Here is a 26,983-nt window from a genome sequence, read left to right as displayed (position 1 = left end):
GAAAGGGAGCTGGCGAATGAGATCTGGTGCCTCCTAGCGTGATTTCCAGTCACCAGGAGGACTTCCTGTTTGATTTTCTAACACGCGTAGTCGCGAGAGCAGATTTTGTACTCGAGAAGCACTATTATCAACTGGCTGCTCGCTCGTGCACCGCGTGGTGCTATTCTCCCTGAATCTGAGGCATGGAACGAGCTACCAGCGCAAACTCGCGGTGCAAGCAGCACGATTGGCATTTTTCTAGTCGTTGGCGGAAATCCGGAGAATCTCGAAGAGTTTATATGTAACTCCATGGAATTCTGCAGAGTAAAATTCTGCAAGTTCGGCCCAGGCCTAAATTAGAGGTTAACCACACTCAGGCAAAGGTGCTTCCCAATGACGTTCTAGTGATTTGTAAATTTGTAGACTTTCAAATCGAAATAAATTTTCCTTCATGGCCTAAGACCTGCAGTTCATTATCAAACTGATAGGTGTGACCCATTAATGGGGTGTGGTCCGCAGAAGAGTATCAGTGGTCCATAACGTCTCATTTTGTGGAATATTGGTGGTGTTTAGAGATTCCACATATCACTAAACACCAGCACCAGCAGCATCCAAGCAGATGCCTTATAAAAGATTCAAGATTTCCAGAGTGCCTTTTGAGCATAAAGGTAACTGAGAAACTAATGGCCTCAGGTACTAATCTATAAATTCTGGGAAGGGCACTCGACTCCCAATACTATGGGCCTTCCTGGAGGTGGTCGCTGTGGTTTGTGTATCTTGGGAAGCATGTAGAAGTAGGAAGTGCGTGGGTCAGTAGTGGGTAGGAACGTTGATTGTTCCTCGTTGATCCACTTGTCATGGAGAACCTCTTCCATCAGTAGTTTGATCCGTGTTACCAGCCTGGAAGGGGATCTCTAGCAATCTTCTAATAAACCTGATCATCGTCCGTCTGTTGCAGACTGTTGTTACCAGTGCTTAATTTGTTGAAAAATGAGTACCAGTGCCCAAAGCTTTCCTGAGAAGCCCACGGCCGGCACCAGTGCGCTGAATACGAAGGCTACGCAGTCTGGAATCCCTCTCAGACCTCTTATACCAACTTCCAGACACTTGCTTGCCCTCTCCTTCTCTCTCGCAGGTTCCTGCTTTCTCTCTGTTTGTGTGCATAGACTCCGCATTCGTAGAGAAACTAATCGTAAATCCGTTGTGAATAGCAAACAATCCTAAACTTACACGAAAGTAGAAGTTTACCCTTGTAAATCAGGCCCTTAAGTTTTAGAAATTACATGGCTGCGACTCAAAGCATAAAACACAATGTAATTCACCAATGACTGTTAGCTAAACTACTGCTGCCCCGAGCTCCTAATTACCTCAGACAAAACATCACAGATGATGTCATCTGTTGAGTCACTACTGGCTTCATACATGACCTCATCAGTGGCAGCTTCTGTGACATCATCAATGTAGTCACAAGGAGCTGAAAAGCTGCAGTTCCAGTGATAGCCACCAGATGTCCTCATAGATTCTCTGTAAACTTCGGAAGTTGCAATTTAACAGCATCCACGAGATGTCTCAATTTCACGCAAAATAACCAGTGCCTATGCCCATTGGCTCTTGAAGGATCTCTTTCACTAAAGCCAGTTATTTAACACATTTCTTATGCTTATTTATCCCAAAGACACACTTCTCGAGTCTGATTAAATTAACTAACTCAATCTCGTCTGCGGTTTCTAGTGGGATCTTCCCCTCTTTGGGGGGTAGGAATGGAGTCACAGCACTGACGTGCAAACCACAGCACCAGGTGTCATCACTGCATCAGAAGTGAGAACTGTCCAGATGCACAGTACACAGTCGTGAGTCTGGCACCTCCTGGCGTTGAATGACACCACCTGCCACCCACGGGTGTGGCCACCCACAGCTTGTAACACCCTGGCTGCCTACCATGTAGGACCGCCGTGATATCAGTGCTTGAATGCTGTTAGACCTGTGTGAAGAAAGTGGTAATTCTGCTTTATTATAAAAGGGGAATGCTCACCCTTCTAGGAGACCTTCAAGACACTGCGTAAGGCTTACTCATTCATCAGGATTTAAGTTCAGCGCACACCTAAACAATTCTGTACATATATTGGCACTTCGGGCTATCTGGACGCTCTCCGTCAGCTTCTAGAACAGTTCAGTCTCTGGCCTTCTCCGTAAATCTCACATCAGATGAGGACTAGGTCAGGCTTCACCCAGGAGGATGGAAACTGCTGCTGTAAAGTGTGCAACACAGTTCGTCAGCCCCACAAATACATGTGCTAGAGCTGATCTCTCCGAGGTTACGCAGAAATGAAAACCCTGCTGTTCCAGTGACACCCAACAGATGTCCTCACAGAGCTTCCGTAAGCATCAAAAGCTACAGTTCCAGTCACGCCCCACAGAGGGCCTCGCAGAGGTTACATAGAAGATATTACACAGATATCCAAAGCTGCAGTTCCAGCAACACCCAGCAGATGTCCTCACAGAGATCCTAGAGCATCAAAAGCTACAGTTCCAGTCACGACCCACAGAGGGCCTCGCAGAGGTTACATAGAAGATATTACACAGATATCCAAAGCTGCAGTTCCAGCAACACCCAGCAGATGTCCTCAAAGTTATTAGATATCAGACATTACTTAGAATCAAATGGCAGATTACGTGCAACAGAAGGCTGCTGTTCTGCCGTCCGTAAACAGGGGTCCTCATGGAGTCCGCATTGAGTCGGAAGGCTATATTTTCACTCATAGCTAGCGGATAACGTCTTCTTTATGACAAAGGCAAAAAAAGCATCATTCTCATGAAGCTCAAGGGCAGTTTTTAGGGGATAACATTGATACAAAAGTCTGTTGCACCCCAGAGAAATGCACCCACATTCCTCAAAGGTGCTGTTTTACCATGACTACTCCAAAGACTGCTATTGCGTTCCCAAAAGTGCCTTTCTGTAGGTGAAAGTTCACGCATATGTGTAAATTGTGCAACCTGGGGTGGGAAAGTGCAGTCGTACGCCATAGTGACGGAGGAGTGACTCTTATAGGGCCAGCGGGAGGACATGCACCGATGGTCCACTGTGGAGGGACAAGCACCAGGAATTACACCATCACCCGTAGTGCAGGCCTGTGGAGTCCACACAGGACGCAAGTACTCCTGTGAATGCCCTACACAAGTACCCGTGCATGGTGGCATAAGGAGTGCCGCGGCGTACCAAGAGTGCCACGGGTCCTGGTGCACACTTGTGAAGATGCCCCCTTGCAAATTGTTGGGTTGTAAAACATCCATAACTGGGTTGCAGAGGGCTCCAGACTGCCCTGGGCCCCAGTGTCACTGCACCTGCTGCACCATAGACAGCTAAGCTCCTGAGGGAGTCCACACAGGACTGTCAGGGGACTGGAGCAAGGGATCAGAGATACCACACACACGAGGGTCTCCAGGGACCACCCAGCAGCAGTGACGTCACAGCCCATCTATGGGGGTGACCATGAGGAATCAGTGGAAAGGGCAATCAGTGTGTCCGTGGAAGGAATGCTGTTAGGTTGCTGCGCAGTGGAGGGAGTGGCAGCCGCATGGTTCAAGGAAACTGAAGACGGACAGTGAAAAGAAGAGAGGTTGTGACCCGGGCCCAGCCCCCACCGCTGCAGTCAGAGAATGGAGCCACTGAAAGACGCCCTTAGCCTCTCTGCCAGTCACCCGCACGCCCTGGCTGGAGGCCCTGGGAAGAAATGTGCAGAGAGGAGGCCCTTCTGGGAAGTGGTGTGGGTGGCAAAATGCTCAGGACATGCCAATCAGGTCAGAAAGAATGTGGCTTACATGCTGACAACGCACATAATGTCTAGACTTATGGAAACATGATGACACTTTTTTTACAAGGGAGCACCAGGTGTTACCTAAAGGGAGCTCCTATATCTTATGATTCAGACCACAACAAAAGCAGCATGCCACCCACCGCCTGGAGCCACCCACCGCCTGGAGCCACCCACCGCCTGCAGCCACCCACCGCCTGGAGCCACCCACCGCCTGCAGCCACCCACCGCCTGGAGCCACCCACCGCCTGGAGCCACCCACCGCCTGCAGCCACCCACCGCCTGGAGCCACCCACCGCCTGCAGCCACCCACCGCCTGCAGCCACCCACCGCCTGGAGCCACCCACCGCCTGGAGCCACCCACCGCCTGCAGCCACCCACCGCCTGGAGCTACCCACCGCCTGCAGCCACCCACCGCCTGCAGCCACCCACCAACTGGAGCCACCCCAGCTGCCCAGGACTGCTCACAGCGGAGGAGGGTCTGGCCTGGGTGTGAGGTGCCCTCACCCTGTCTCTGGCGCAGGTGTGAGGTGCCCTCATCCTGCCTCTGGTCTGGTTGTGAGGTGCCCTTATCCTGCCTCTGGCCTGAGTGTGAGGTGCCCTCATCATGTCTCTGGCCTGAGTGTGAGGTGCCCTCATCATGTCTCTGGCCTGAGTGTGAGGTGCCCTCATCCTGTCTCTGGCCCGGGTGTGAGGTGCCCTCATCTTGTCTTTGGCCCGGGTGTGAGGTGCCCTCATCCTGTCTCTGGCCCGGTTGTGAGGTGCCCTCATCCTGTCTCTGGCCCGGGTGTGAGGTGCCCTCATACTCTCTTTGGTCTGGGTGTGAGGTGCCCTCATCCTGTCTCTGGCCCGGGTGTGAGGTGCCCTCATCCTGTCTCTGGCCCGGGTGTGAGGTGCCCTCATCCTGTCTCTGGCCCGGGTGTGAGGTGCCCTCATACTCTCTTTGGTCTGGGTGTGAGGTGCCCTCATCCTGCCTCTGGCCCGGGTGTGAGGTGCCCTCATCCTGCCTCTGGCCCGGGTGTGAGGTGCCCTCATCCTGTCTCTGGCCCGGGTGTGAGGTGCCCTCATCCTGCCTCTGGCCCGGGTGTGAGGTGCCCTCATACTGTCTCTGGCCCGGGTGTGTGGTGCTCTCATTCTGCCTCTGGCCTGGGTGTGAGGTGCCCTTACCCTGTCTCTGGTCGGGTTGTGAGGTGCCCTTATCCTGCCTCTGGCCCGGGTGTGAGGTGCCCTCATCCTGCCTCTGGCCTGGGTGTGAGGTGCCCTCATCCTGCCTCTTGCACGGGTGTGAGGGGCCCTCATCCTTCCTTTGGTCCGGGTGTTAGGTGCCCTCATCCTGCCTCTGGCGCGGGTGTGAGGTGCCCTCATCCTGTCTCTGGCCCGGGTGTGAGGTGCCCTCATCCTGTCTCTGGCCCGGGTGTGAGGTGCCCTCATCCTGTCTTTGTCCTGGGTGTGAGGTGCCCTCACCCTGTCTTTGGCCCGGGTGTGAGGTGCCCTCATACTGTCTTTGGTCTGGGTGTGAGGTGCCCTCATACTCTCTCTCCGGGGTCCAGTAAGCCACCGTGGGCCAGTCCACAGACCTTAAAATGGCCGGCACAGCAAACATCAGCTTTTGATAGGCGGTCATATTAGATCCCACATCTGTCTGCAAACCGATATTGCAATAGAAGTATATATTTTATGTCACCTTTTAAATGTTCTCAAAAACATTGGTCGAATTTACAACAACAACAAAAAAGTGAAGGGGGTGGTTGCTGTGTTTTGAGATTAGTGGCCTGGTCTGTAGCGCCGCCAGCCGAAGGGTTAACTAAATGAGTGTTAGTCAGAAGGATGTAAACATTGTGGCTGTCAGGAGTATTGACATGGTAGGAGCCACCCATGAGTAGTAAAACATTAACCATATAGGTCCTGGAGAGGTACCTGGTGCCCACCCATGGTGGTGCCCAGCCATGCCAGTCCAAGGATGGGGGATTGAATCGAGTGCACAGAGGCCAGGGGGGCTGATCATGGAATCGTGTGTGGGCGGCGGGGACCGCTGCAGGGGGCAAATAGAAACAGAGCTACCGCAAGGGAGAGAGGGTTCCAGCTTTAGTAGAACAAGAGAACCACAGGATGCAGGGGAGAGAAACAGGAACTCGAGCACAGGACAGGATACAGGGGAGAGAAACAGGAACTCAAGCACAGGATGCAGGGGAGAGAAACAGGGACTCAAGCACAGGATGCAGGGGAGAGAAACAGGAACTCAAGCACAGGAAAGGATACAGGGGAGAGAAACAGGGACTCAAGCACAGGACAGGATACAGGGGAGAGAAACAGGAACTCAAGCACAGGATGCAGGGGAGAGAAACAGGAACTCAAGCACAGGATACAGGGGAGAGAAACAGGGACTCAAGCACAGGATGCAGGGGAGAGAAACAGGGACTCAAGCACAGGATGCAGGGGAGAGAAACAGGAACTCAAGCACAGGATGCAGGGGAGAGAAACAGGAACCCAAGCACAGGATGCAGGGGAGAGAAAGAGGAACTCAAGCACAGGATGCATGGGAGAGAAACAGGGACTCAAGCACAGGATGCAGGGGAGAGAAACACTCAAGCACAGGATGCAGGGGGGAGAAACAGGGACTCAAGCACAGGACGCAGGGGGAGAAACGGGGACTCAAGCACAGGATGCAGGGGGGAGAAACAGGGACTCAAGCACAGGATGCAGGGAGAGAAACAGGGACTCAAGCACAGGATGCAGGGGAGAGAAACAGGGACTCAAGCACAGGATGCAGGGGAGAGAAACAGGAACTCAAGCACAGGACAGGATACAGGGGAGAGAAACAGGGACTCAAGCACAGGACAGGATACAGGGGAGAGAAACAGGAACTCAAGCACAGGATGCAGGGGAGAGAAACAGGAACTCAAGCACAGGATACAGGGGAGAGAAACAGGGACTCAAGCACAGGATGCAGGGGAGAGAAACAGGGACTTAAGCACAGGATGCAGGGGAGAGAAACAGGAACTCAAGCACAGGATGCAGGGGAGAGAAACAGGAACCCAAGCACAGGATGCAGGGGAGAGAAACAGGGACTCAAGCACAGGATGCAGGGGAGAGAAACAGGGACTCAAGCACAGGATGCAGGGGGGAGAAACAGGGACTCAAGCACAGGATGCAGGGGGAGAAACAGGGACTCAAGCACAGGACAGGATACAGGGGAGAGAAACAGGGACTCAAGCACAGGACAGGATACAGGGGAGAGAAACAGGAACTCAAGCACAGGATGCAGGGGAGAGAAACAGGAACTCAAGCACAGGATACAGGGGAGAGAAACAGGGACTCAAGCACAGGATGCAGGGGAGAGAAACAGGGACTCAAGCACAGGATGCAGGGGAGAGAAACAGGAACCCAAGCACAGGATGCAGGGGAGAGAAACAGGAACTCAAGCACAGGATGCATGGGAGAGAAACAGGGACTCAAGCACAGGATGCAGGGGAGAGAAACCAGAACTCAAGCACAGGATGCAGGGGAGAGAAACAGGAACTCAAGCACAGGATGCAGGGGAGAGAAACCAGAACTCAAGCACAGGATGCAGGGGAGAGAAACCAGAACTCAAGCACAGGATACAGGGGAGAGAAACAGGAACTCAAGCACAGGATGCAGGGGGAAGAAACAGGGACTCAAGCACAGGACAGGATACAGGGGAGAGAAACAGGAACTCAAGCACAGGATGCAGGGGAGAGAAACAGGGACTCAAGCACAGGATGCAGGGGAGAGAAACAGGAACTCAAGCACAGGAAAGGATACAGGGGAGAGAAACAGGGACTCAAGCACAGGACAGGATACAGGGGAGAGAAACAGGAACTCAAGCACAGGATGCAGGGGAGAGAAACAGGAACTCAAGCACAGGATACAGGGGAGAGAAACAGGGACTCAAGCACAGGATGCAGGGGAGAGAAACAGGGACTCAAGCACAGGATGCAGGGGAGAGAAACAGGAACTCAAGCACAGGATGCAGGGGAGAGAAACAGGAACCCAAGCACAGGATGCAGGGGAGAGAAAGAGGAACTCAAGCACAGGATGCATGGGAGAGAAACAGGGACTCAAGCACAGGATGCAGGGGAGAGAAACACTCAAGCACAGGATGCAGGGGGGAGAAACAGGGACTCAAGCACAGGACGCAGGGGGAGAAACGGGGACTCAAGCACAGGATGCAGGGGGGAGAAACAGGGACTCAAGCACAGGATGCAGGGAGAGAAACAGGGACTCAAGCACAGGATGCAGGGGAGAGAAACAGGGACTCAAGCACAGGATGCAGGGGAGAGAAACAGGAACTCAAGCACAGGACAGGATACAGGGGAGAGAAACAGGGACTCAAGCACAGGACAGGATACAGGGGAGAGAAACAGGAACTCAAGCACAGGATGCAGGGGAGAGAAACAGGAACTCAAGCACAGGATACAGGGGAGAGAAACAGGGACTCAAGCACAGGATGCAGGGGAGAGAAACAGGGACTTAAGCACAGGATGCAGGGGAGAGAAACAGGAACTCAAGCACAGGATGCAGGGGAGAGAAACAGGAACCCAAGCACAGGATGCAGGGGAGAGAAACAGGGACTCAAGCACAGGATGCAGGGGAGAGAAACAGGGACTCAAGCACAGGATGCAGGGGGGAGAAACAGGGACTCAAGCACAGGATGCAGGGGGAGAAACAGGGACTCAAGCACAGGACAGGATACAGGGGAGAGAAACAGGGACTCAAGCACAGGACAGGATACAGGGGAGAGAAACAGGAACTCAAGCACAGGATGCAGGGGAGAGAAACAGGAACTCAAGCACAGGATACAGGGGAGAGAAACAGGGACTCAAGCACAGGATGCAGGGGAGAGAAACAGGGACTCAAGCACAGGATGCAGGGGAGAGAAACAGGAACCCAAGCACAGGATGCAGGGGAGAGAAACAGGAACTCAAGCACAGGATGCATGGGAGAGAAACAGGGACTCAAGCACAGGATGCAGGGGAGAGAAACCAGAACTCAAGCACAGGATGCAGGGGAGAGAAACAGGAACTCAAGCAGAGGATGCAGGGGAGAGAAACCAGAACTCAAGCACAGGATGCAGGGGAGAGAAACCAGAACTCAAGCACAGAATACAGGGGAGAGAAACAGGAACTCAAGCACAGGATGCAGGGGGAAGAAACAGGGACTCAAGCACAGGACAGGATACAGGGGAGAGAAACAGGAACTCAAGCACAGGATGCAGGGGAGAGAAACCAGAACTCAAGCACAGGATGCAGGGGAGAGAAACCAGAACTCAAGCACAGGATGCAGGGGAGAGAAACAGGAACTCAAGCACAGGATGCAGGGGAGAGAAACAGGGACTCAAGCACAAGATGCAGGGGGGAGAAACAGGGACTCAAGCACAGGATGCAGGGGAGAGAAACAGGGACTCAAGCACAGGATGCAGGGGAGAGAAACAGGGACTCAAGCACAGGATGCAGGGGGGAGAAACAGGGACTCAAGCACAGGATGCAGGGGGAGAAACAGGGACTCAAGCACAGGATGCAGGGGGGAGAAACAGGGACTCAAGCACAGGATGCAGGGAGAGAAACAGGGACTCAAGCACAGGATGCAAAGGGGAGAAACAGGGACTCAAGCACAGGATGCAGGGGGGAGAAACAGGGACTCAAGCACAGGATGCAGGGGGAGAAACAGGGACTCAAGCACAGGATGCAGGGGGGAGAAACAGGGACTCAAGCACAGGATGCAGGGGAGAGAAACAGGGACTCAAGCACAGGATGCAGGGGGAGAAACAGGGACTCAAGCACAGGATGCAGGGGGGAGAAACAGGGACTCAAGCACAGGATGCAGGGGGAGAAACAGGGACTCAAGCACATGATGCAGGGGAGAGAAACAGGGACTCAAGCACAGGATGCAGGGGGGAGAAACAGGGACTCAAGCACAGGATGCAGGGGGAGAAACAGGGACTCAAGCACAGGATGCAGGGGGGAGAAACAGGGACTCAAGCACAGGATGCAGGGGGAGAAACAGGGACTCAAGCACAGGATGAAGGGGGAGAAACAGGGACTCAAGCACAGGATGCAGGGGGGAGAAACAGGGACTCAAGCACAGGATGCAGGGGAAGAAACAGGGACTCAAGCACAGGATGCAGGGGGAGAGAAACAGGGAATCCAGCACCAGATCGCCCTGGGAAGTAACTTACTGCCCTGTACCAGACCCACCTGGCAAGAAACAGGGTCATAGGTACCGCATCCAGGTGCTAGAAACGCTGCATTGGGTTCATCTGGCAAGAAACAGTTTGTTGGGCTCGGACCCATCTGGCAAGGAACAGTGTTTCCCATACTGGAGCCATCTGAAAACAGTGTATCACACACTGGACCCCTCTGGTAACAGTGTATCACACACTGGAGCCATCTGATAACAGTGTATCACACACTGGAGCCATCTGGTAACAGTGTATCACACACTGGAGCCATCTGATAACAGTGTATCACACACTGGAGCCATCTGATAACAGTGTATCACACACTGGACCCCTCTGGTAACAGTGTATCACACACTGGAGCCATCTGATAACAGTGTATCACACACTGGAGCCATCTGATAACAGTGTATCACACACTGGACCCCTCTGGTAACAGTGTATCACACACTGGAGCCATCTGATAACAGTGTATCACACACTGGAGCCATCTGGTAACAGTGTATCACACACTGGAGCCATCTGATAACAGTGTATCACACACTGGACCCCTCTGGTAACAGTGTATCACACACTGGACCCCTCTGGTAACAGTGTATCACACTCTGGAACCATCTGGCAAGAAACAGTGTATCACACACTAAACTCATCTGGCAAGAAACAGTGTATCACACACTGGATCCATCTGGCAAGAAACAGTGTCTCCCATACTGGATCCATTTGATAACAGTGTATCACACACTAAACTCATCTGGCAAGAAACAGTGTATCACACACTGGAACCACCTGGCAAGAAATAGTGCATCACACACTGGACCAATCTGACACGAAGCTGTATATCACACTGGAGCCATCTAGCAAGAAACAGTGTATCACACACTAAACTCATCTGGCAAGAAACAGTGTATCACACACTGGATCCATCTGATAACAGTGTATCGCACTCTGGACCCATCTAGCAAGAAACAGTGTATCACACACTGGATCCATCTGGCAAGAAACAGTGTATCACACACTGGATCCATCTGGCAAGAAACAGTGCATCACACACTGGACCAATCTAGCAAGAAACAGTGTCTCACATTCTGGACCCATCTGATAACAGTGTATCACACTCTGGAACCATCTGGCAAGAAACAGTGTATCACACACTAAACTCATCTGGCAAGAAACAGTATATCACACACTGGATCCATCTGATAACAGTGTATCACACTCTGGAACCATCTGGCAAGAAACAGTGCATCACACACTAAACTCATCTGGCAAGAAACAGTGTATCACACACTGGATCCATCTGGCAAGAAACAGTGTATCACACACTGGATCCATCTGATAACAGTGTATCACACTCTGGACCCATCTAGCAAAAAACAGTGTCTCACATTCTGGACCCATCTGATAACAGTGTATCACACTCTGGAACCATCTGGCAAGAAACAGTGTATCACACACTAAACTCATCTGGCAAGAAACAGTGTATCACACACTGGATCCATCTGATAACAGTGTATCACACTCTGGACCCATCTAGCAAGAAACAGTGTCTCACATTCTGGACCCATCTGATAACAGTGTATCACACTCTGGAACCATCTGGCAAGAAACAGTGTATCACACACTAAACTCATCTGGCAAGAAACAGTGTATCACACACTGGATCCATCTGGCAAGAAACAGTGTATCACACACTGGATCCATCTGATAACAGTGTATCTCACTCTGGACCCATATAGCAAGAAACAGTGTATCACACACTGGGCCCTTCTGGTAACAGTGTATCACACACACTGGACCCATCTGTTAAGAAACAGTGTATCCCACACTAAACTCATCTGGCAAGAAACAGTGTATCACACACTAAACTCCTCTGGTAACAGTGTATCACACACACTGGACCCATCTGGCAAGAAACAGTGTATCACACACTAAACTCATCTGGCAAGAAACGTGAGATATGTGGCAAAGGACAGAGCACCAACCATATAACCATTCTCTGGCAAGAAGTAAAGGACCTAATTTAAAGTTTGGCAGACGGGTTGCTCTGCTTCGAGTGGGGCGGAGTCCACCATCTGTGAAACCTTCGGTCCACCCGGTCTGTTATGAGTCAGGTGAACTTTTAGTGTAGGTGGTCTGACGTATTTTCTTTTTTTCTCTCCATCATCTGTCTCAAACAGACAAAAAAAGAAAAAATGCCCCCAACACCCTGGGAGCTTTCTCAAAAACTCCTACTTTGGGGCTTGTTTTTGAAAAACAAAAAAGTTTGGTGCAGGGGCTTCCTGAAAAACCGCGGCCATGCAGAGAGGGCACCGCTGTACACGGGCAGCAACGGAAGGGGGTAGAGCAGGTGGGTACGGGCAAGAATGGAAGGGGGTGGAGCAGGTGGGCACGGGCAACAACGGAAGGGGTGGAGCAGGTGGGCATGGGCAGCAACGGAAGGGGGTAGAGCAGGTGGGCACGGGCAACAACAGAAGGGGGTAGAACAGGTGGGCACGGGCAGCAACGGAAGGGGGTGGAGCAGGTGGGTACAGGCAAGAACGGAAGGGGTGGAGCAGGTGGGCATGGGCAGCAACGGAAGGGGGTAGAGCAGGTGGGCACGGGCAACAACAGAAGGGGTAGAACAGGTGGGCATGGGCAGCAACGGAAGGGGGTGGAGCAGGTGGGCACGGGCTGCAACAGAAGAAATGATGACTGGTGGGGACAACCAACACGGACAGCAGTGCAGGGAGGAAGACGGGTGTGGGCATGAAGACAGACGAGGGGAGGGGAGTACACAAGGAAGCCAGCTGAAAAAGGCACACTCTGGTAGCGTGCTTAAACACAAAGAAAAAAGTAGTGCCTATAAAAATGAGCAGTGGAAGGACACCAGTGATGCGCACGTGCTGCAGGGGAGGGCCAAACACGGCGAGAGAAAGGCAGCCTATGACAGCTCACCAATAGGAATCAAGCCAATGAGAGTGAAAACGGAGCAAAACAGAAGTGACGTGTGGGTGGTCTGTAAGCCCCCTGACGGAAAACAAAAGGTCTAACAGAAGCCGGCGCGTGCACTGTCTATGTGAGACCTAGACGCAGGCAACCAGGGATTGCCTCGAAACTTTTGACATCAACCAAGTCAATGAAACAATGTGCTCTGGTAAATTAGTTTAAACAAAGATGAACTGGTAACCAGGAGACCAGCAGAGTTTGCCTGACCATATCAAACAGAAGATGCTTGTGTAGCTCGGCTGGGAGCAGCCGCCATGTCTGCCTGTGTTCATCGTAACACGGGTGAGCACTCAGGGACTGGGGTCCAGTCCAGATGGACCTTGATATGTGGGGTCCACACAATAAGCACAGGTTTTGCTGAGTGACTGACTGAATGAGTAACTGAGTGAGTAGCAGGGTGAAAGAGAGTGTGAGTGAGTGGGTGAGAGAGACAGAGTGAGTGAAAGTGTTAATGAGTCAGGTAGTGAGTCAGAGAGAAAGTGACAGGGTGAGTGAGAAGAGAGTGACTGAAAGTGAGTTAGTATGCGCAAAAGTTAGTGAAAGAGAGTGAGAGAATGAGGGAGAGTGGGTAAGCGGGCAAGAGAGTCAGTGAAGGAGTAAGAGAGAGAGAGTGAATTAGTGAGAATGAAGTGGTGAGAGAGAGAGTGACTAAGGGAATGAGGGTCTGATCGAGAGTTTGGCGGAGAGGATACTCATCCATAGTGACCCAGTGTTCTCACCACAAACTGAAGGTCCACCCACCTCAGTTAGAGTTGGCGGACCCTCAGCATGACGTTAGCACAGACCAGTCCGTCTCCTCCGCCGACATACGCCGCCGACGGCCTGGTGGAGTGACGGCTGTAAGAGGACGCTGCCCTGATTAGAGTGAGTGAACAAAGGGCAGTTTTTGCTTTGTATTCCCGCCAGAAAACCACATTAAAAACTGCAGAATGACCCCCTGCAATGTGAGAAACCTCCCATGCTGAGGTGGTCATTGTTTTGTTTTTCAAAAGGAAAACTCTGCATTGGGATTTTGTTTTAAAAAAAACATTGAAAGTTTGCCGTACGGTTCCGTCAAAGAGTCAATGCATTGACGGAAAACGCCAGGAGGATGGTTCTCAGACTGTACTACCAGAGTAGGTGACCTCTCAGCCCAGAACATATGGCTGTCAGGGGCCGGCTGCAGGGCAGAGCTCCTGGGGCCATGCCCAGGCACTAATCCAGCAGGGCTCGTGTTCTGGGGGCACCTAAGTGCTAGACCTGCAGGGCAGAGGTCCTCCGGGCACAAGGCGCTATATTTTCAGATCCCCACAGCCAGGGAGGAGGTTGAGGGCACAGAGTCCTGGGGGCCTCTATGAAATAAACCTGCAGGGCAGAAGTCCTGGGAGCACCTGGGTGCTAAACCTGCAGGACAGAGGTCCTGGAGGTATCTAGGTGCTAAACCTGCAGGACAGAGGTCATGGGAGCATGTAGGCACTGAACCTGCAAGACAGAGGCCCTGGAGCTATCTAGTTGCTAAATCTGAGGGGCAAAGGTGCTGGGGGCAACTAGGCGCTAAAAGTTTCAGAGGCGCCTTCCCCCGGACCCGTGCAGTCGGGTAACCCTCCCGGACATTTTAAACTCCTGCGCAACATATAGCTGCGTTACCATAGCTACAGGCGCTCTTTGGTGATGTGCACTACACAGATGTGCTAAGCAGTAACAGGCATGATAATGTCTACACAGACCTGCCTATGAACCGCCCGGTCCTGCTGGCACATGCGCCATGACCCTTCCTCATCACCTATGTCATTGGTGATGCGCAGCGCCCATCCTCAGGGGGCGGGCCCATGCACCCTGACCCTCACCTCTTCACCCATGTCATTGGTGATGCGCAAATCCCATCCCCAGGGGGCGTGGCACATGCGCCATGACCCTTCCTCATCACCTATGTCATTGGTGATGCGCAGCGCCCATCCTCAGGGGACGTGGCCCATGCACTCTGACCCTCACCTCATCACCTATGTCATTGGTGATGCGCATCGCCCATCCCCAGGGGGCGTGGCACATGCACCCTGACCCTCACCTCATCACTCATGTCATTGGTGATGCGCATCGCCCATCCCCAGGGGGCGTGGCCCATGCACCCTGACCTCACCTCATCACCCATGTCATTGGTGATGCGCATCGCCCATCACCAGGGGGCGTGGCCCATGCACCCTCACCTCATCACCCATGTCATTGGTGATGCGCAGCGCCTATCCTCAGGGGGCGTGGCCCATGCACCCTCACCTCATCACCTATGTCATTGGTGATGCGCAGCGCCTATCCTCAGGGGGCGTGGCCCATGCACCCTCACCTCATCACCCATGTCATTGGTGATGCGCAGCGCCTATCCTCAGGGGGCGTGGCCCATGCACCCTCACCTCATCACCCATGTCATTGGTGATGCGCATCGCCCATCACCAGGGGGCGTGGCCCATGCACCCTCACCTCATCACCCATGTCATTGGTGATGCGCATCGCCTATCCTCAGGGGGCGTGGCCCATGCACCCTCACCTCATCACCCATGTCATTGGTGATGCGCAGCGCCTATCCTCAGGGGGCGAGGCCCATGCACCCTCACCTCATCACCCATGTCATTGGTGATGCGCGTCGCCCATCCTCAGGGGGCGTGGCCCATGCACCCTCACCTCATCACCCATGTCATTGGTGATGCGCGTCGCCCATCCTCAGGGGGCGCGGAACTCGACTGATGCGTCGTCCTCTCTTGCAGACTGCGGCCTGAACGTCCACAAACAGTGCTCCAAGTTCGTGCCGAACGACTGCCAGCCGGACCTCAAGCGCGTGAAGAAGGTGTACAGCTGCGACCTGACCACCCTGGTGAAGGCGCACAACACGCCCAGGCCCATGGTGGTGGACCTGTGCATCCGGGAGATCGAGGACCGAGGTGAGTCAGTGCTCGCGTCCTCCGTGTACACCCGAGGGGCGTCCCTCAAACACTGTCCGGTGTCTTCTGTCTGCGTAAAGCTGTGTGCTCCCCAAGCGCTGCGGCTTGTATGTGTGCACATCTGTGGCCCTGCAACACAGCTGCACATGTCTTTGTGCACACCTGCGCCCCCTCACTCTCCAGTGTCCTCTGTGTACTCATTCGGAGTCCCCCTCAAACACTGTCTGATGTCTTCTGTCTGCGTAAAGCTGTGTGCTTCCCAAGCCCTGCCTGGCTTGTATGTGTGCGCCTCGGCCCCTTCAACACAGCTGCACATGTCTTTGTGCACACCTGAGCCCCCTCACTCTCCAGTGTCATCTGGTTGTGTACAGCTGTGTGCTCCCCAAGCCCTGCCTGGCTTGTGTGTGTACATCTCTGGCCCTTCAACACAGCCTTACATGTATGTGTGTACACTAGAGCTCCCTCAGACACTGTCCGGTGTCTTCTGTCTGCGTAAAGCTGTGTGCTGCCCAAGCCCTGCCTGGCTTCTGTGTGTGCCCCTCGGCCCCTTCAACACAACCTTAGATGTATGTGTGTACACCAGAGCTCCCTCAAACACTGTCCGGTGTCTTCTGTCTGCGTAAAGCTGTGTGCTCCCCAAGCCCTGCGGCTTGTATGTGTGCATATCTGTGGCCCTGCAACACAGCTGCACATGTCTTTGTGCACACCTGAGCCCCCTCACCCTCCAGCGTCCTCTGTGTACTCATTCGGAGTCCCCCTCAAACACTGTCTGATGTCTTCTGTCTGCGTAAAGCTGTGGGCTCCCCCTGCCTGGCTTCTGTGTGTGCACCTCTGACCCTTCAACACAACCCTACATGTCTGTGTACACCTGAGCCCCTCACAGTCCAGTGTCATCTGGTTGTGTACAGCTGTGTGCTTCCCAGACCCTGCCTGGCTTCTGTGTGTGCATCTCTGGCCCTTCAACACAACCCTACATGTCTGTGTACACCTGAGCCCCCTCACTGTCCGATGTCTTCTGTCTGTGTACAGCTGTGTGCTCCCCAAGCTGGGGAAGGGGCCGAGGGGCCGAGGGCTATACATATATGCATGTGTGTGTAGCCCTCGGCCCCTTCAGCACAACCCCAAATGTCGCTGTGCACAGGTGAACCCCCTCACGCACTGTCTAGTGTTTCCTGTGTTTGTAAATCTGTGTGCGCCCTCAAAACTTGCCAGGCACTGCCCTGCATACACACCTGCCTCTTCAACACTGCCCTGCACGGCTCTGTGTATACAGAGACCACCCCCACCACTGTCCAGTGCCTTCTGTTTACGACTCTGTGCTCCCCGAACCCTGCCCACCCGTACGTGCACACCTCCACCCCTTCAACAGAGGCCTACATGTCTTTGTGTACACCTGAGCCCCCACAAACATCCCCCAGCCTTCTCTGTGTGTGTACATCTATTTACCCCCCGCCTTCCATGGTCACATCCGAGCCTCCCTCTAGCTCTGCCTTCTCTCTGTGCATCTATTCACCCCCGTGCAAGAGCCCAGCTTCCTCTCTGTACACCTGTGCCTGGGCTTCCCTCAAACAGTGCCCACCGTCCTCTGTATGTGTACACCCGTGCCCCTCTTTCAAAACCTGCCAGGCCTGCTCTCTGTGTACACCTGAGGGACATCTATCAAACACTGATCAAACCCACCCCAGCTGGGTGAGCTCCTTCAGGGTCCTCTATCCTTCCATAACCAATTCACCTTTCAAGCGACACCACAGACCTTCCTTGGTGTGAGAGCGGCCGCAGTGTACTCATTCATCCACACGTCTGGACACCCTTTGTCACAAAAGCATCGGCCATTATTATGCATCAAGCATCCATGCATCTTGTACATCAAACTATTACCGTCATAACATGTCATTCAGTTGTCATAAACCAACTTTTAAAATAACGTTCATCACAACAGGTCGCAAATCACCCTAAAGTCATAACTCATCCCTTGGTTGGTCATAATTCACTTTAAAGTAATAACTCATTCCTTGGTTGGTCATAAATCACCTTACAGTAAGAACTCATTCCTTGGTTGGTCACAAATTACGTTAGTCATAACTCATTCCTTGGTTGTTCACAAATCACATTAAAGTCATAACTCATTCCTTGGTTGGTCATAAATCACCTTAAAGTCATAACTCATTCATAAATCATTCCTTGGTTGGTCATAAATCACCTTAATTCATAACTCATTCCTTGGTTGGTCACAAATCACCTTAAAATCATAGCTCATTCATAACTCATTCCTTGGTTGGTCATAAATCACCTTAAAGTCATAACTCATTCCTTGGATAGTCACAAATCACCTTAAAGTCATAACTCATTCCTTGGTTGGTCATAAACCACCTTACAGTAATAACTCATTCCTTGGTTGGTCACAAATTACGTTACAGTCATAACTCATTCCTTGGTTGGTCAAAAACCACCTTAAAGTCATAACTCATTTATAACTCAGTTCTTGGTTGGTCATAAATTACCTTAAAGTCATAACTCATTCCTTGGTTGGTCATAAATCACCTTACAGTCATAACTCATTCCTTGGTTGGTCATAAATCACCTTACAGTCATAACTCATTCCTTGGTTGGTCATAAACCACCTTAAAGTCACAACTCATTCCTTGGTTGGTTATAAATCACCTAAAAGTCATAACACATTCCTTGGTTGGTCATAAATCACCTTACAGTCATAACTCATTCCTTGGTTGGTCATAAACCACCTTAAAGTCATAACTCATTCCTTGGTTGGTTATAAATCACCTAAAAGTCATAACACATTCCTTGGTTGGTCATAATTCACCTTAAAGACATAACTCGTTCCTTGGTTGGTCATAAACCACCTTAAAGTCATAACTCATTCCTTGGTTGGTCATACATCATTGTGCCGTCACCATACCTCAGCTTAAGACAGCACTTTTCTCTGGGGCCCGCTTAGTGCCAAGCGCTGTGGCATCGAGGCTTGCTTTCCTACCGATGTCTGGCATTTGTGGCCGTGGCCGTGCCTGGGCTGCAAGTGCAGTGTCCGCCCTGACCATCTTTTGGCCCTTTACTTGTCCTCCAGGGTCCCTGCAATGAGGCAGCCCAAGGACCCTGTTGGGCATTTCCCCTTTCTGGCCTCCTGTGTTGTCTTTGGCATTTATTGTGGCTGTCCTTGCCATGTGGCCCTGTCATGTGTCCGTGCCATGTGTCCGTGCCACGCTGCTGGTGGTTCTACGGCGGCCATCAGCTCCCCCAACTGCAGTCGCAATGTCCTCTGCACCTAACAAAACCCTAACAGGTGGCGCACCCCTACGATGCTTAGAAGAACATATCCATCCGGACTCTGGATGGGTGGGCCTGTCATCTCCTCAGTAACCCGGCATCCTGAGGTCAGTGAGGCCGAGGCCGACAAATCACCCAGCCCACACCTCTGCCAAATGTACTCTGGGCCCTGGTATCCAGAACTTCCGTGTGATGGTTCCGCCCTCTGCAAGAGGACAGCCCTGATTAGTTAATTCCTGGTCTAATGTGGGCCCTGAAGACTTGAGATTTCAACCTGCTGAGCCATTTGATCCCTTCCACCCCCAAGAGGCACTCTCCTGCGGTCGCGGCTGCTCCAGTGCTCCCTCTTCACCTTTCTGTTTCCTGCTCATGTTGCACAGCTTTCTTAGTACAGTGCACAGCTTCCATGCACAGCTTACTTTGTCCATTACACAACTTCCATGCACAGCTTACTTTGAATACTACACAGCTTCCTCTCCATAAGGCACAGCTTTCTCTTCACATTGCACAGCGTCCTCTCCATATGACACAGTTTCCTCTTCACATTGCACAGCTTTCTATCCATATGACACAGCTTCCTCTTCACATTGCACAGCTTCTTCTCCATATGATACAGCTTCCTCTTCACATTGCACAGCTTCCTCTCCATATTGCACAGTTTCCTCTTCACATTGCACAGCTTCCTCTTCACATTGCACAGCTTCCTCTCCATATGACACAGCTTCCTCTTCACATTGCACAGCTTCCTCTCCATATGACACAGCTTCCTCTTCACATTGCACAGCTTCTTCTCCATATGATACAGCTTCCTCTTCACATTGCACAGCTTCCTCTCCATATTGCACAGCTTCCTCTCCATATTACACAGCTTCCTCTTCACATTGCACAGCTTCCTCTCCATATGACACAGCTTCCTCTTCATATTGCACAGCTTCTTCTCCATATTACACAGCTTCCTCTTCACATTGCACAGCTTCCTCTCCATATGACACAGCTTCCTCTTCACATTCCACAGCTTCCTCTCCATATGACACAGCTTCCTCTTCACATTGCACAGCTTCCTCTCCATATGACACAGCTTCCTCTTCACATTGCACAGCTTCCTCTCCATATGACACAGCTTCCTCTTCACATTGCACAGCTTCTTCTCCATATGACACAGCTTCCTCTTCACATTGCACAGCTTCCTCTCCATATGACACAGCTTCCTCTTCACATTGCACAGCTTCTTCTCCATATGACACAGCTTCCTCTTCACATTGCACAGCTTCCTCTTCACATTGCACAGCTTCCTCTCCATATTACACAGCTTCCTCTCCACATTGCACAGCTTCCTCTTCACATTGCACAGCTTCCTCTTCACATTGCACAGATTCCACTTGACATTGCACAGCTTCCTCTACACATTGCACAGCTTCCTCTCCATATGACACAGCTTCCTCTACACATTGTACAGCTTCCTCTCCATATGACACAGCTTCCTCTTCTCGTTGCACAGCTTCCTCTATACATTGCACACCGTTTTTTTCACTGCTTCCTTTCTGTATGACACAGCATCCTTTGTAGATTACAAACTTTGTTGTTGGGAGGTATAGTTTCATTTTCATATCACACAACTTCCTTCTCACACCACTGTTCGTGTAACAGCTTCAGACTGACATGTACAATGTATTCTTCAGATGCTCTGACTTGTGCTCCTAATGCCAGGGTTTGTCCCTCTTGCAGGCCTGAAGTCCGAGGGTCTGTACAGGGTCTCCGGCTTCACAGAGCACATAGAAGACGTGAAGATGGCCTTTGACAGAGGTGAGCCCAGGGGAGGGGGATGGGGCAACAGTCTCTGTGTAGGGTGGATGGCCTGAAACCCCTGCTCCCTCACCCCAGGATTCTGAAATGATGTTTCTTAGCTGCAAGCAGTCCGAAAAAGGTGCTTTCTAACTCTGAGCTCCTAATCAGTACCAAAACGCCTAGAGCAGTGCTTAATTTGTGAATAAAAACGTGCCGGTGCCCAAAGCTCTCCTCTTAAGCACGCATCTGCTGCAATTAAATGCGCGAACACGGAATACTGAGGCAGCTTAATCCTGAAGCCATCTCCGGCCACTTTAATCCATTTACAGACACCCCCTGCCCCTTCAGCTCACTCTCGGCAGCTTTCTGCTTTCTCCTATTGTGACGCTTTTCTGTCTTTCTCTTCCTTCGTCTTTCCCATATGTGTCCTTTGCTCGCAGTAAATGCTTGAGGCAGAAAAATAAGTGACAGCCCTAAAAAATAAGTGCAGGTGCCCCGCACCAGAAACCACCGGCTCAAATTATGCACTGTCCCAGAGGTAATTCCGTTTAAAATATTGCACCTTACTAGCTTCTGGTCTGCAGCGCCTAGAGGTAATTGAGCTTGACATAATTCACCATACTAGCTTCTGATCTGCAGCCCGGGGAGGTAATTGAGCTTGTGAGAGTGCACCATACTAGCTTCTGGTCAGCTTTATAGCGCCTAGAGATAATTCAGAAACTTGTTGAATCTGCAATAAAAAAGGTTTGAAAGCATGTTTTTGGAGCACAGTTGGCAGGAACAGCTAGGAGGGCATCGATAGGAGAAGCAATAGGGGGTGTGGAGAGGAGGAGCGCTGGGAGACAGAGAAGGAGGGTACGGGTGGCAGGAAACAACACAGAGCGTGGGTGGACGGAAGCAACAAGGAAAGCAACAGTGGGGAGAAAAAGCAACAGGTGATGGAAAAAGAAGGCGTGGGTGGGAGAAGCAACACAGAGTGGGAGGCGGAGGCAACACAGAGGCCGGGGCTGAGGAGGAGAAGCAACAGGTGAAAGAGCAATGTGGGACCGCAGGGGACAAGTACCTGGGTGAGAAAGCAACGGGGGAAGTACACGTGAGTGAGCGCAACATAGAGGGGGCGGGAAGAAGCACGCGGGCGACAGTGAGCAACACGGAATGCAGTGGGAGAGAAGCACACACGGGAGACATCTGGAAAACACGTAGGGGCATATTTACAAGCCCCTAGCATGTCCTTGTGCCACACTAGCTTCATTTTATTACGCTAATGTGGCGTTAAGCGGGCCCTTCCCTGCGCCATATTTGCAAAGTGGCACAAAGCATGCAGTGCGGTACTTTGCGAACCCTTGCGCAACATTAAGCCTGCATCAGGCATAATGTATGCAAGAGGGGTGCTCCCCGCAGGGAGATCCCAAAAAAATGACGCAGTGAAATTTACAACATTTCACTGCGCTGTTTTTTCTATCATTTTGAACGCCTGCTCAGAGCTGGAATTAAAATGACGCCCCCATTCTATTCAATGGTCCTCCCCGTGCTTTCCTGCCCTAGCGTCAACATTTTTGACGCTAGTGTAGCAAAGCGCCACAATAGCACCAAAAACTTTGACACTACTGTGCTAACTACTGCCATGGTGTGCCCTATTGTAAATACCATGTTGTCGTCAGGTGCCGATAGGGGGGCAAGAAAAGTGGCGTATCAGGTATGATGCTCCACTTTCTTGTACTTATGCCCCATACGGTCTTGTGTAGTCAGCCAATCAAGAGATGGTAAAGAAACAATGCTCCGTGGGAGGCACAAACACAAAGTGGCAACTGGGACAACAATAAGAAACAAACAAACGAAAGTGAGAGGAAAGCCAACCGAGAGTAACTAAGCCCCTTATACCTTCTTCAGAAGGATACAATATGTTTTTTGCGAACAGACAGCTGCACTCTCTGGTAGCCGCGACCTGGAAATGGCACAAAAATAAAAACAAGAGTCAGCAGTCTCACCTGCAAAACCCAGAAGCAAACTCTTCCTCACTTTCTGAATTATGTAGCAGAGGATGTGTTAAGACCACAGTGCAGCGGCGTTCCACACTTAGTCAGCTTGGTTGGGACAATGGCCATGGAAGTATTGGTGTCTGCCATCCTGGGGGGGTCATGTTAAGCACCCCTAGGCATATTCATGATTTCAATGCCCCCTCTACGTGTCTGGCACTTCATGGCAACTGTGCCACTCTCACTGTGAAAGTAGCAACCCCAGTGGAGGGTTCTGGTCCCACTCCCAGTGCCGCAGTTCCCTGGCCCGGCTGAAGTTTAATCTCGCTGCACAGGTGCACCGAAGCAATCGTGGGGGCATCTTGGAACCTCACTTTGTAAGCCTCCTAAGGTTGCCACCTCCGCTTGTACTTACGCCCATTCTGAAATGGAGTTAGCCCCTCAGGTACAGGATTATTTTTGCTGAGATTTGACTGGAGAGCAGACTTTATCAGGTTCGTCTTTATTTGTCTCCTTCATGTCACATGTTGCACCACAGCCCAGGCCTTACACAGAAAGCAGCATTTATGGTGCCAGTGAAAGGCAGACTGCAGCGCTCAGTCAGTGTGTGTTTGGGGCAGAAGGTGCACCTACTGTGATGGGAAAGATGTCTCTGATCCGTGCTGCAGCAAAGCACCAAATGGCTAAACCATTTGCTCCAGTTCTGAGTTCACCTTGGGATGTGTCATTTAGAATCCAACACTTCCTTATTTGCAGCCTCAGACAGCTTTTACATTTGCAACTCATCCTCTCGGATATATTTAAGCTGGATCATGTGTAAAGGTGTTTTAAATTCTGTTCTTGCATTAAAAATATTTGAAACATAAACCATGCATGTTGGAAATATGCTCTTTCTGCAAGGTCACCCCGATGTTTTTGCTTTTTTGCTCAATCCTATTTTAACTGGCTATAGAACTTTGTGTGCTTTACCCCTACTAACCGGAGGTAAAGTGCTTGTGCTCCTCCTTTCATTAGGATAAAATTGGCATATCTCTGATAGGCACATTCAACTTACCTACCAGCCCATAGTGTATGGTACCCAAAGGGTACCCAGGGCTTGTAAGTTAAATGTCACCAGTGGGCAACCACACTCATCGTGCCACCCAGTGCAGAGATAATGCAAACATGACTGCAGTTCTGCCACCAGTGGCTTGACTGTGCGGGTATAAACTGAAAATTTGAATTGTCAAAAACCCTCCTTATGGATATTTATATAAGTCACGCCTCAATATTCCTTTATGTCCAGTGAGGCAGGGTGCATGATATGTAAAAGTAAGACATGTAAAAATGAATGTTAAACATGACCTTAGAGTGACTAGCGCCTCAAATCCTGTTTTACTGTAGCAGGGTTGACTGTTCAGTAGGAAAGCATTGGGATACAATATTAAGTTTAATAAATGTTATCTCTGCCGAAGAAACAGCTGGAGAAATATTTCAAGGACTCTTTTAAATAGTTAAAAGTGGTAATGTCAAACTTTGTCTACTAATTACAGAAAATATGCTTTAGAAAAGTTCCTTTTGTCTACCTAAAGCCCCTGGAGGCCTTTCTGTAGGTATTCAGCTGCTACCAGGCAGCTTGATTGGTCCCCTGTGTTGAGGCATAAACTGTTCTCCGGACAAGAACTATTTATGATGGCCTGGGAGCTGAGTTCAGACCATGGATGCACTTCAAAGGGACCTCCCCTGTCACGGGCAGATATAGCTCACACCTCTGCCTGTCTCCTCTTTTGTCCTTCTAGTCATCCAGGCATCAACCCCAGTAAGAGGAGACCTGCCCCAGGACTGGTTTGGAGTAACCACTGTGGTAGGGCTGTGAGCATCCTCTTTGGCATAAGAGTGTCTGATCCTGCTTGAGTGTCACATCTTGTTTAACGGGTCTGCTGAGGGTTTTCATATAGCATGTGAGTGCACTGCAAAGGGGATTCCCCTGTCACAGACAAAGGTTAGCTGACACTTCGCACAGCCATTCTTTTGCCTGCCAGCCAGTCAGGCCCCAATCACAGCAGAACTCTCTTTGACATTACAGGGTCACAGTATGTCAGCTCTGCAGGGTTTACATATAACATTGTAGGTGCACGTCTAAGGAGGGAACCAGATTGCCAAAATACTGTGTAGCCACTGCCTGGTTGCTGAAAGCTCAGCTTTGGTTTTTACCAGACTTCTGTATCTGAGATTAGTTTTAGTGTTAGTTTTGGGAGGACACCAGGATTACCATAGTATACTCCCTGCACCCACTCAGCCCTCAGAAGTTTTGCACATTTTCTTTTCTTTTTTGTTATCAACCCAAATCGGATTAGTACCTAAAAAGAAAAATCACCCTCGTCTTTTGTAGGCACACACGTGTGGTGCACTCGCCTACAAAATGAAACAAAGTTTTTCTGTTTAATTTTAGCCACTCTGCACAGTATTGAGAATGCTGTGCAGTGTGGTTAAAAACCACTAGCAAAGTTGGCATCCCAATCTTGACGTCTGATGATACACTGGGAACCCCCCCCCCCCTCCATGATACTCCCTGGCTAGGTGTGTGGGAGTTCTGACGGAGGTGTGACCATCTCTGTCTAGAAGGCTGTTCTCACAGGGCTTTGGGTTGGGCGGTGTCAGTTATCATACACACTGACTATCCATGGGGATGTTTCCAATGTTATTCAGACACTTTGTCCTCAGGATGAGAAACAGTAATTAAAAGAATTCCCTGCTGAATTTAGTGTCGATGCCAATGTGAAGTCAGCACCCTGCTTGGGGACCAGTTAGCATCTGGGCTTCAGGATTCCCTCGGCTGCCCCCCCCTAATAAACACGGGACACTCACAGGTTCAAGTGAACCCACCGTCCCTCCTGGGTACAGCCAGGCAGCCAGTGAAGGCATCCTGACCCTCCACTGCCAGGCCTGCTCTGTCCCACGTGGCTCCGACAGCTACCAAGCCACTCAGACCGGCAGGCAGTTGGGTCTCTCAAAGCAGATAGTTATGGCCGACTCCCAGCTGGTCCAGGGATAAAAATGTCTCTGTCTGTGTGGATCTGGTGGTGAGATCCAGTCAGACAGGCTGTATGGATGTACAAGGCTCAGTGGGCCACACGCAGTGCTCTCTAGGAGAAGGCTGTGGGCTCACGGATACACTAAACCTACAGCGCGCCATTGTGCACTAACCTACATCTGCTCTTACAGCAGACAGATGTCACCAACATCTGGTATTCAGCTTTTTCTGTCCACTCAAGCTATAAAGTCTACACCAACATTCCTAGGGATCTTCACTAGCACATGGTTACCCAGGGCCAGCTTTAGCCCTGGTGGCACCCGGTGTGATAATCTTTTTGGCACTCTACCAATTACCTCCTTGGATTCACTCACTACCACTGCCCCTCATCTCTCCATAGCCCATGCATTTCATTTGTTTTAAAGCGCTGGTAAAGCCTGGCTTTACTAATCCACTCAGCTATCCACATAAAATACAGATCTGTGGTCTGCACGACTAATCGCAAGAGATATCTTGACATTTTTATTGCTGCCTGAAAGCTGGACGCGCAAGTAACTCTGCAGCAGGTGTTTTTAAATCTTACATTATGGCTAAACACAGCACCTCCTGAGGTCAGTGTCCCCCTCCAGGTTAACGCCCAGTGCTGCAGCACCAGTCGCACCCCCCTAAAGCTGGCCCTCTGGTTACCTGTTGATGTATATAATGAAATGTAAACAACTTTAGACAGTGAATTGCGCATTGATGACTACTTGTGTTTCCAGGTTGCACATTGCAGCGTCTTATAGTATAAATATGTCATGCAATATCTTGTTAGATATAACATGCGTTAGCCCCATTGAACGTCGCACATACCTGAACTTACTATCCTCAGAATTATGCGAGGATAAGATACAGACGTGTGGTCTGCCAGGTATACTTAGCACAGCAGCAGGCACCCAGCCCACTAGGCTGCCTTGCTGGCTATGTTGACAGACCCTGATAGATCAAGGGGTGGCGGTCGGTAGCAAATGGCGGGGGTGTTTCTGAAGGAATCTTCCTTCACAGTT

The 26,983-nt window shown here is 51.1% G+C and overlaps 1 protein-coding gene across 2 annotated transcripts in view; it reads left to right on the top strand.

Annotated features, from left to right (window-relative positions):
* The window catches only part of CHN2 (chimerin 2), a 490,714-nt gene that overhangs the window by 437,354 nt on the left and 26,377 nt on the right, over positions 1-26,983 (top strand). For both annotated transcript variants that reach the window (XM_069212100.1, XM_069212101.1), the window contains 2 exons: positions 15,708-15,881; positions 20,889-20,966. In XM_069212100.1, the coding sequence (XP_069068201.1) occupies positions 15,708-15,881; positions 20,889-20,966 (252 nt within the window). The remainder of the gene's footprint in view (positions 1-15,707; positions 15,882-20,888; positions 20,967-26,983) is intronic.

Source organism: Pleurodeles waltl, chromosome 10 (assembly GCF_031143425.1).
Source record: "Pleurodeles waltl isolate 20211129_DDA chromosome 10, aPleWal1.hap1.20221129, whole genome shotgun sequence".
Taxonomy (NCBI): domain Eukaryota; kingdom Metazoa; phylum Chordata; class Amphibia; order Caudata; family Salamandridae; genus Pleurodeles; species Pleurodeles waltl.
This window is presented reverse-complemented; position numbering and strand designations above follow the sequence as displayed.